Source organism: Myotis davidii, unplaced genomic scaffold, assembly GCF_000327345.1.
Source record: "Myotis davidii unplaced genomic scaffold, ASM32734v1 scaffold163, whole genome shotgun sequence".
NCBI classification, from domain to species: domain Eukaryota; kingdom Metazoa; phylum Chordata; class Mammalia; order Chiroptera; family Vespertilionidae; genus Myotis; species Myotis davidii.
Window position 1 is genome coordinate 1,039,165 of NW_006295056.1, and position 11,747 is coordinate 1,050,911.

An 11,747-nucleotide genomic window follows, 5' to 3' on the forward strand; every position below is an offset into this window, starting at 1 on the left:
AACTGTCAAACTTCAGTGGGAATGCAGGGGAAGGTAGGGGTGCAGGAGGTGGGGGGTGTAAGAGATCAACCGAAGGACTTATATGCATGCATATAAGCATAACCAATGGACATAAGACACTTGGGAGTAGGGGCGGCCAGGGGATTGTCAAGGGTGGGGGAAAAAAGGAGACATATGTAATACCCTTTGTAATACTTTAAGCAATAAAAAATAAAAATAAAAGAGCAAGGTATTCCCTGCCCCTCCCCTTCTCACCCTAGTGCCTAGTACAGCCCTGAACATATAGAAAGTGTACAATAGCCCTAGTTGGTTTGGCTCAGTGGACAGAACCTCAAGTCAGCCTGTGGACTGAAGGGTCCTGGGTTCGATTCCAGTCAAGGGCACATGCCTGGGTTGTAGGCATGCAGGAGACAGCCAGTCAATGATTCTCGCTCATCATTGATGTTTCTCTCTCTCTCTCTCTCCCTTCCTCTCTGGTATCAATAAAAATTTATTAAAAAAGAAAGTGTGCAATAAATATTGGTTGAGTGAATCAAATAGTGAGTGGTAACTAAAACAGCACTTGTGGTAATTAAAACAGCAAACAGGTGATTCTCAAGGATAATATTAGAATTTTTCTAGCTACACAGACAAGTGAACATAAGCAGGATGACTGAAGATAGGTGTTCATTGAAGTATTTCCTGGAAACATTATGTTCTTTATTTAAAATAAGCATGTATGCTTGTGAAGTACATTACAAAACAAATATGTACTATGAGGGAAAACAAGATCATCCTTGAAATATTTGTGTTCTAAAGATTTCTCCTTTCAATCTGCTCGGCCTCTTTGGAGAAATGCAGACTGCACCTGGCACTGATGTACCTTTCTTTGGAACAGTTTTCCTTTATTAGGCAGTCACTTCAAATGTGATAAACAAAATGCTGCCAAATAAAGGGATTACCTGCTATCTTGAGTAGTACATAAGAGCTACTTTTCTCTGTTTGTATTTTTTAGTCCTGGCAAGTTATCCAGAGAATTAATCTTTGAAAAGACTTTTTATCTGTAGAAAACATTATTTTGAGCAATAATCGAATGACAGTACTTTTTTTCACCATTCAGGATAATTTTGTGGAAAATTAGATGAAATCAAGTAAGTCAGTCAAAGAAGGACAAAGACCATTTGATTTTACTTATATGTGGAATCTAAAGGATGAAACAAACAAACAAACCAGAAACAGATTCATGGACACAGGAATCAAACTGATGGTTGCCAGAGGGTAGGGGGATGGGGGACTGGGTGAAAAAGGTGAAGGAATTAAGAAGTACAAATTACAGTTACAAAATAGTCACAGAGATGTAAAGTACAGTGTAGGGGATGTAGTCAATAATGTAATAACTATAGGGTGCCAGGTGGGTACTTGGAATATTGGGGAAACATGTTGTAAAGTGTATGATTGTCTAACCACTATGCTGCACACCTGAAATTAATACAAAATAATATTGAATGTAAACTGTAATTGAAAAATAAAATAAAAATAAATTAGATGAATACAAAACTCTACCCTATTTCGAGTGTGTATTTTGAATCTCTTAGGTCAGTGATGTAAACCATTTGTTCCCACTGCCTTGCCACGGGCAAGCCCTACTGCTTGTTGGCTTCAGGGTGAATTCTGAAAGTTCTTGCTTTAAATCCTGGGCCTTCAGTCATCAGTGACTCCTGGTTTTTAAACTTCTTTCAAAACTGATCATTTAAGACAAAGTTTTAAGTCAGGATGAAATAACTTTATGATGGCCCAAACTTTACCTTCCACCATCTCTTGTCCTAAATCTGCCATTTAGAATATGAAACTGCTCCGATTTCTTTGTAGGCCACCATATTCTTCACTTAAAGAAAAGCCCCCTCTTATTGGATGCCAACTATTTAGCTTCTTCTCTTAAAAGAGTGAATATATAATCTATCATCCAAATAGGGGCGTATTTGGGAATGGAAGAGGGTAACTATTAAAAAATTATGTCTAATAAAATAATAATAACTTAGAATTCTGTGAGGCAAGCAGAGTTATATGCTTCCTAACTACTAAAGAGAAGGAAATGAATGCTTATGAAGACCATGTAATGTACTTAGATGCTTTATACATAATATTATCTCAATTTAAAAACCATCTCTGATGTGGAATGTGGGAACATTTTCAGCAATAAATCTGAAGCTCTGTGACATTAAGTCAGGGAGTTAACATATAACAGTCTAAAAGGAATTTTAGGAACTTGACTCACGACAGTTTACAATAAAGGCTATTGATTTGGCTGTTTGGAGGAAGTGCATTAGATACACATTTGGCCAAAAGCCAAAGGTTAAAATCAATACTTGACTGAAATGATATATTAATGGAATAGAAAGAAGTGTTTGAAGACAAGATTAAATCTGAAGCCTTATTAAACATTGTAAAGTCAGATTTTGAAAGTTTGACACGTTGGTGAAGGGAACAATTTATCAGCACCCTCAGCTGGTGGACTGCTCCTGTGGTCCCCGTGTTGCAGGCCTGCAATCCTAATGGATGCTCGCTTTAGTCAGGCTAATGTTTAATGCACCGTATATGGAACTTGGGATTCACCAGTCAGCAAATCCAAAAAGTCCTGGGTCAGCCTCTAGTGGAAATGTTTACTAGTCTACAGCAATTATTTTGACAATCTTTTGGGGTTTTTTGGTCTCCATAGGCTAGAACTATAAGGAATTGACTTCTTCAATTTGAATTTTGAATAGTGAGAACAAAACGTGCATTGAGATCCTCTTGTTTCTCTAATATTTTCTTCTTTCTTTCCTACTTGTTATTTATTCATTCAGACAACATTTATTAAATTTCTGTTCAGTGTATCAGCCAACATTTCAGGGGGTGGGGATCCAGCGGTGAGCAGAAGACAAAAGTCCCTCTCCTCATGGAGTTTATATTCTGGGACTTGGGGAGACAGATAATAAGCCAAACTCTAAATTAAACATAAGACATATAAACAGTGTTCAGTGCTGTAGAGAAGAACAAAGCAGGTAAGAGGGCTATGAGGAGTCTCTGTTAAGACTGGGTCATGATTATTTCTCATGATTTTTTTAAGAGCTTTTTCCCCCCTCATGAATTCTTTAGGGGCAAATGTGACATTTAACTATTAATTTCTCATAACAAGATATGAAGAGTTCCCAACTAGGACATTTCCCTCACTGAACATCTCATTGTCTTAATGGAATTAAATAACTGAAAATTAAATATAGTTTTTAAAGGTTATTTTCTTTAATATTTTGAAAGCTAGTACACGAAATAATTCTATAACTATTATTCTGCCTTGTATTATTTTTTAAAATGTTATAAGCATAATTGGCAGAAAAATATAGTATCTTTCCTAAGGTTATCTATCTTCCATTCTCTCTCTCCCTCTCTCCTGAACTGAATTTACTTTATTTAGCGAATACTTATAATGTATCACTTATGTATAAAAGGACATAGAGCCAGGTATAGTTCTAAGAACTTTACTCTTAGTCTCTTCACAATCCTGTGAAGTAAGTTAACCATCTCAAGGATGAGGGCTTGAGAGAGGTTAAGGAGCCTGCTCCAGTATACATACGAGTAAATGAGACAGCCAGGTTTCAGACCCAGGCAGTGTGGCTCCAGGGTCCATGCTGTTAATCGGGATGCCTCATTACCCAGTATTTTTCCTTGGCTAGGCACATGGGTCAGAATCTACTACTAGTTGACTCTCACTTAGCAAGGTTCATCATTGGCCTTTCCTTTCAACAGATGTTTACAGCTTTTGGTAGTATTGCCATTTTAACAATATTAATTTTTCTGATCTGTGAATCTGGGATACTTTCCCATTTATTTGTGTCTTCTTTGATATTTTTTCATTAGTGTCTTGTAGCTTTTAGAGTAAAGGACTTTTACCTCCTTAGTTAAATTTATTTCTAAGTATTTAATATTTTTTGATGCTATTGTAAATGTGATCCATTTTTCTCCCTGGAAAATTTGTTGTTAATGTAGAGAAACACTACTGATTTTTGTATGTGAATTTTGTAATCCGCAGCTTTACTGAATTCACTGATTAGACCTAATGGTTTTTTGGTTGAGTCTTTAGGATGTTATTGCTGTAAAAATCATGCCATCCGCAAATAGAGATAATTTTACTTCTTTCTTTCTAATTCTGATACATTTTATTTCATTTTTTCCCCTGATTGCTTAGGCTAAGACTTCTAGGACTATGTTGAGGGAGAGTGATAAGAATAGGAGCTCTTGTTCCTGATTTTAGAGGAAGGGCTTTCAACCTTTCACCATTGAGTATTATGTTAGCTGTGGACTTGTAATACTTGGCCTTTATTATGTTGAGATATGTTCCTTTTATGCCTGATTTTTAAAGAGTTTTTATCTTGAATGGATATTGAATGTTGTTGAATGCTTTTTCTGTGTCTGTGGAGATGATTGTATATTCTTTTCTTTCATTCTAATCAATATGTATCACATTGATTGGTTTGCATATGTTGAACCATCCCTGCATCCTAGGGAAAAATCCTACTTGATCATGCTGTCTGATCCTTTTAATGTACTGCTGAATTTGGTTTGATAGGATTTTATTGAGAATTTTTGCAATTGTACTCATTGGGAAGTTGGGCCTGTACTTTTCTTTTTTAATAGTAGCATCTTGTTCTTGTTTTGGCATCAGGATAATTCTGGCCTCATTTTATCAGTTTGGGAGTGTTCCCTCCTCTTGGATTTTTTGGGAACAGTTTGAGAAGGATTGGTATTTATTCATATTTAAATATTTGGTAAATTTACCAGTGAAGCCATCTGTTCCTGGGTTTTTCTTTGGAAGGTTTTTTGTTACTTATTTAATCTCCTTACTAGTAATTGATCTATTTTGATTTTCTATTTCTTATTGATTCAGTCTTAGTAAATTATGTTTCTAAGAATTTTTCTATTTCTTCTAGATTGTCCAGTTTGTTGGCAAATAGTTGTTCAGAGTAGCCTTTTGTGATCCTTTGAATTTCTGTGGTATCAGTTGTAATGTTTCATTTTTCATTTATACTTTTTGGGTTTTTTTTCACCCCTTGGTTACTCTAGTTAAGGGTTTGTCAATTTTGTTTATCTTTTTAAATAACCACACCTTAGTTTGGTTGATATTTTCTATAGTTTTTTTTCTCTATTATATTTATTTCTGCTCTAATTTTATTATTTCCTTTCTCCTGTCAACTTTCTTCTTCTTGTTCTAGTAGTTTACGGTGTAGAGTTAGGTTGTTTATTTGAGATCTTTCTTGTTTCTTAATGTCGGCATTTATTGCTATGAACTTACCTTTTAGAACTGCTTTTGCTTCATCCCACAAGTTCCGGTATGTTGTGTTTCCATTTTGGTTTGTATCAATAAACTTTTATTTCCCCTTTAATTTCTTCTTTGATCCATTGATTGTACAAGAGAGTGCTGTTTAATTTCCATGAGTTTATGAATTTTCTAGTTCTCCTCTTATTATTGATTTCTAGTTTCATGCCATTGTTGTCAGAGAAGATACTTAGTATATTTCAGTCTTCTTGAATTTGCTATGGCTTATTTTGTGGCCTAACACTGAATCAGTTTATTCATCTCTACAATGAGGTTGAGGTTATATAATAACAACAACATGTATTGAACCTTTTCTCTGTTTTCCACATGTACATTCTCAGAAGCAGTCTCTGAAGCCCGTTCTGAAGCCCAGTAGCATTCCCCGGTTAAGGAGTTATTAAATGGCAGAGCTAGGATTTGAACCCAGCACTCTACATTACTGTCTCCTAAGCTTCTGTACCATGGGTAGCTAAAATGTCTGAGTGAGCATGTCTGTGTGGGGTTGACATTCAGAATTGGCTTATGTCAGCAGGTCCTTTTAGAGGTGTCACTGGAGAATTTAACTCTGTTACTCAGGAGAGCTCAGTGAGTAAATGGAATGAGTTTCTGACAAAACTTTTGATTAGAGGAGAATATAAAGACTGGTCTATAGAACAGTATTGGGGCTTCCATCAGAGGGACAGGTAGAGGAGCAGCCTGCACAAAGGGTGAGGAGACTCAGGAGACCCTGGTATTCCAGACACTAAGGGATTGAGGAGACCTTTGCAAAGGTCAGGGTGCTCAATTGTGTGAACACTACTGAGAGTTCAGACAAAATTTGAGCTGACAGGCCCCAGGAGATTTATCAGTTAGAAGGCAGGCTGCTTCCCTAGTGTCTGAAATCACATCAGTCATCTCATTTTGTTTCTATTTAAAACAGTTTCCCAGGAGTTGTTCTTTAATCTTGTCCACAGATGGGGAATGCACCCTCTTTTGGACCCCTGTGAGCCATTCCCTGCTCCACGTGGCTCATGTAAAGTCCCTTGTCACTGAACTTAACTACCTGATTGTTAAACCACCTTAGAGGTGCACTTCTGCTGCAGCTGAATGGCTCTACAGTCTCCACAGTTAGCCACCTCCTGGAACTGGATGTTTAAATCAGACAATAACTCTGCAGTTGCCATGATGCTTTTTGCCTTTGGACATCTTTCACCTGCATCTGAGAGCTGATGTATTTTTCTTAAACTTACTTTAATTGTGAAAAGTTCCAGTCATGCATTCTGGTGGCTGGAAGGATGAATTAATAGTAGTCTAATCGCCCTGGAGACACAGATGCTTTTGTGAGTTGGCACTGAGGTAAAACTGCACATCTCTGTGGGGATGACAAGTGAATGAGTCTGCTGCTCACTTAACCCAGTGTTCTTTTCTCTCCCTATTTTTTCTCCTAGGAAACAGATGGAAGACTGCTGTGACCCCGCCCATCTCTTTGCTATGACTAAAATGAATTCTCCCATGGGGACGAGCATGTGGTATGATGGAGAGTTTTTATACTCATTCACGATTGACAATTCAACTTATTCTCTCTTCCCCCAGGTTAGTATAGAGTTTATTGCCTTTCAATATAGCCTTTTACATGTCTTGATTTTACAGGAAAGGTGTAATTGAATTTGCCTAACGAATCAGGTATACTTTTCATCTTCTTTTCTTAATTTTAATTTTTATAGTTATTTTTGTGTGTGGGAAGGAATCACACGGTGTTTTGATGCAAGAGCCGAAGTAGGATGCTATAGAGCAATGGTTCTCGACCTTCCTAATGCCGTGACCCTTTAATACAGTTCCTCATGTTGTGGTCACCCCCAACCATAAAATTATTTTCGTTGCTACTTCATAACTGTAATTTGCTACTGTTATGAATCATAATGTAAATATCTGATATGCAGGCTATATTTTCATTGTTATAAATTGAACATCATTAAAGCATGGTGATTAATCACAAAACAATATGTAATCATATATGTGTTTTCCGATGGTCTTAGGCGAGCCCTGTGAAAGGGTCATTCGACCCCAAAGGGGTCGCGACCCACAGGTTGGGAACCGCTGCTATAGAGTAACAGTTCCCCTTCTGATTTGAGTCATATGCGACTGAAGGAAGCAAACTGAGAATGAAAGTAAGGACAGGGAATTGTGGAATTCCAGAGTTGTGAGGTTGGCTGTGATATGATCTCAAAGCACTGACATGCTGGTTTCGGGTTGATGTTGCTCTCAGGGAGTAGGGACCATAGGGTCAGAGTTTGCTTCTTAGAGCTCTTGAACCTTCACCCTGTTGTTAGACTTACTGCTATGAAGTGGAGGAGTGGTGGATAATGGAGATAGAGAATCTGACCACTTTCAAAGTGGTCTAAAACAAGCTCTGCCTACTTAATGTTTTTCTTCTTGGTTTCTTGAGCATTGAAATACAGTGTTTTACTAAATTATATCTATGTAGCAAGTGGGGGAAAGGAAATCTTTTTGGGGAGCCCTTGTTGGAGAGGGAGTGGATCTTAGGTGAAACTGCCATCAGGGAGAAATATCAGGCCAGCAGAGGAGGCAATAAGAGGCAACCAGGCTGGTAGCGGGGGGCGGTTAGGGGTGACCAGGCCGGCGGGGGGAGGGGGAGTTGGGGGCAATTAGACTGGCATGGGGGGCAGTTAGGGATGATCAGATAGGCACGCAGAGGCAGTGAAGGGCTATAAGGCTGGCAGGGGAGGGCAGTTAGGGGCAACCACACAGGCAGGCAGGTGAGCAATTAGGAGCCAGTGGTCCAGGTTTGTGAGAGGGATGTTAGTCACCCCTAATGGCCCCCCCTGCTGACCTGGTTGCCCCTCACGGCCCCCCTGCCAGCCTGGTCACCCCATGCAGCCTGCTGTTCAGTTGTTTGGTCATCCCTCACTAACTTCCCTGCCAGCCTGGTCGCCCCATGCAGCCTGCTTGTTCAGTTGTTTGGTCGTCCCTCATTAACACCCTCTGCCAGCCTGGTTGCAGGGAGCCATCTTGTGAGGGCGTGAGGGTTAATTTGCATATATATTACCTCTTTATTATATAGGATTATTAGGTATTAATGCTGTTCTGGTTCATATTGGCCTCTCCAGGTCTGCTGTCCCAGACTTGGCCTCCCCAAGTCTTCTAGTCACTCTTGGTTTAGCCAAGATAGTTATGCAGAAGGAGAAGTCATGGTCAGAGTTGGAAAAAGGGGCTGAACCTCTCATGTATCTGAATTAACAGCAAAGTGTCTTCAAAGGGGGGATCCTGTGAACTTGAGGCACAGGCTCTGCTGGATCCAAAGCCACTCTCTGTGAAATAGCCCATATTTGCTATTTCGTCCTTAGGTGTTTCAGTTTAATTTAATTTAATGATTTTTAGGGTGTAACGATGTTTTATTTTTCAGTAAAAATGGAAGGTTTAGTCATTGCTAGCATCTATGTGCTCTCTCCCCCTCTTCATTTGCCCTTGGGAGGCTTTCTAGGGTCAAAGGAAAGGACTGAGAGTCATAATCACAGGTGTACACCTGAAACTAATAGGATATCGTACATCAAATATAATTTAAAAAGAAAAGAAAAGAGTTATAAAATGCGGGGTTGAGTTTTGTCTCCATCTCTTACTAAGTAAATGTCTTGCTAAGTCACCTAACTCTTCTGAGATTCAGCTTTCTCATTTGTACAATGGGGAGATCAGCCCCTGTCCCACCACCTCTCAGTCTTGTGGTCAAGATTAATTAGATAATTTATGTGCATGTACTTTGTAAACTGCAAAGCATTATGTAAATACTAGAGGCCCGGTGCATAAAATTCATGCGGGGGTGGGGGGGAGGAGGTGGTCCCCTCAGCCCAGCCTACACCCTCTCCAATCCGGGATATCCCTCGGGGTGTCAAACTGCTGGTTTAGGCCTGTCCGCTACCGGCCTGGTTGCCTCTTATTGCCTCCTCTGCTGGCCTGGTCACCCCTAACTGCCCCCCCTGCTGACCTGGTTGCCCCTCATGGCCCCCCTGCCAGCCTGGTCACCCCACGCAGGCTGCTGTTCAGTTGTTTGGTCATCCCTCATTAACCCGCTCTGCCGGCCTGGTCGCAGGCAGCCATCTTGTGAGGGCGTGATGGTTAATTTGCATATATATTACCTCTTTATTATATAGAATTATTAGGTATTAATGCTGTTCTGGTTCATATATTGCATCATCAGATGAGGGAATGGAGACTATATATTATTCAAGGTTTAGGCAAGGAACAGAAATCTTCCTAGGCATTTTCACAGAAAGTTATTTCATATGGAGAATTAGGCACTTAAAAATCATTAGAAGAATAAATATGTGGGAGTCAAGAGTCAAGAGGTGGCTCCTGAAATTGCTTAGTTCAAGAACCTGCTGCCCTAACTGTGGTTTAGGAATTAGAAAGCCCTAGCTTCTATTGCCATTCCCGTGGCCCAAACTGCCCCCAGCAGAAATGGGGCCAGATAGATGGGTTCCAACTCCCTCCCTCCTTTCAAATCTCCCTCAAGTGCATCTAATAGGTAAGATTAATTTGCATCTGGAATAGTAGTTGCTTAGCAGTCCAGGAGAGGCAGTTTTAAATGAAGCCTCAGCAGGGAGTTAGGAAAAGGGTGGAATAGAGGACGAACAGGCCAATCCACAGTATCCTCTGTTCATAACCCCATATCAACTCACAATGAAATGAAGAGAGATAAGGAAGCAATCACTTTAACAGCTCATCAAATAGGAAAAAAATTAAAGAAGCCCCAAATAGGCTTTGTATACATGAAGGCTTATGAACTGACTTTTAACTCTACGCTGGAAAACAGATTTGAAGAAAAGACGGTTAAAGAAATAAAAACTAGCTCCTATCTTATCTGTTAGTTGCAGCCGTAGGATAATAGGACACATTTCCTTTTTAAAGGGCATGCACAGAATCCTGTGCCTCTTTTTGCCAGTAGAACCATTTCTTTTTTATTTAATTGAATTTTATTTTCCATCTCCGTTTCTTAATGATAAAGAAAAAATGCTTTTTTCTTATGAAGCAGAAGTTATGACATCACCGTGTGTGCTCATGGTCAACACCAACAGTGAACCAGTTCAATGAATAGATTTTAAAAATAGTTGTGTGTATTTTTCCGCAGAGATTCTGAGAAGACTAATTTATAGAAATCCTGGAAAATCACTTTGCATCAACAGAAAAAATGGCATATCCTCTCACCACATTATTATTTCTTAGTGAAATATTTCTAGTTTGTTATCAGGAAACTAAGTAGCCAGTTCATCGATGTGCTTTCTTCTTTTTCCCCGTGGGAAGGAAGTTGTGTGTTGGCCAATTAGGCAGAAAGGCAGGTGAGTGGGCTAGGCTCAGTGTTGTCAGTTGAACAAAGTGTCCCTTCTTTCTGCGAGTTTCAGCAAAATCGTGCCATATCACTCATTCTCTAACTCAGATGTATAATTTTACATTATACCTTTAATTATATATTTTAATATATTTATTTTAATTCTATGTTACACTTTCTCCCTAAATGCTCAGTATATATTAGCCATCAGCATTAGTGTTTTTATTCCTTTGCCTACCTTTATCCATTGTTGTTATTATTGTTGCCAACATGCAGTACAAGATGCTCTGTGTGCTGTGGAAAGTTAGCAGGTGCTGAATTAGAGCTGGAGGGTCTAGGAGGGTCCTACTGAGAAGATGTGCACTTGGAGATGCTACACCGAATCTCTGGAATTGCAATTAGTAGCTCTTATTTGGGTCTCTCATGACTTCCCATAACTTTGTTATTAAACTTACTCAATTCTGCCTCATACGAATTTATCTATGTTAACAACATATTACAGTTTTCTTTCTCTCTTTTTTTTTGTTATATTACCGTTTTCTTAAAGTCCTTCTCTGCTGATCTCCATACCTCTTGTGAGCTTTTGAGGAACAAGAACAATTTTTCACTTCTGTGCCTAGCTCAGTCCTTCCCACTGAAACAGATGTTCATTTTCAGCGGCTCATGTTTGCCAAGGGCTCCCTTTCATGTTCCACCTGGGCTGGACACCTGCAGTGCCCTTGCCTGAATTGCAGGAGGCCAAACAGGACATACGGATGCAGCTGTTTCCAAGAGGGTCTATATTTTGATAAAATATTTTTTGTTGAATATTATTAGGCATGAAGGGCAGAATTTTAACTTCACATAGGTTTTCTAGAATATTCTGTGTGAATGCGTTTGGAGAGGACAATGTGATGGCCTTTCTACTTTGAGATTCTCCTCATCCCCTGGGTTGGGGTCAGCTCCTTCCTTTTTTTTTTTTTTTTTTTGCCAAGAATAGTCCCTGTTAAGCCTGCATGGTCTCATGTTTGTAGATATTACTAAATAAATAGTATTTTGGCCTAAAACATTTATACTAAAAAAGAGCATATTTCCTTAGAAATGAGTGAGGGAGGAGCA

The 11,747-nt window shown here is 39.2% G+C and overlaps 1 protein-coding gene across 1 annotated transcript in view; it reads left to right on the forward strand.

The window, feature by feature from the left end:
* Window positions 1–11,747, forward strand: part of ST8SIA1 (ST8 alpha-N-acetyl-neuraminide alpha-2,8-sialyltransferase 1) — an 88,927-nt gene that overhangs the window by 45,015 nt on the left and 32,165 nt on the right. The window contains exon 2 of the mRNA XM_006769655.2: window positions 6,757–6,901. Within this exon, the coding sequence (XP_006769718.2) occupies window positions 6,757–6,901 (145 nt within the window). The remainder of the gene's footprint in view (window positions 1–6,756; window positions 6,902–11,747) is intronic.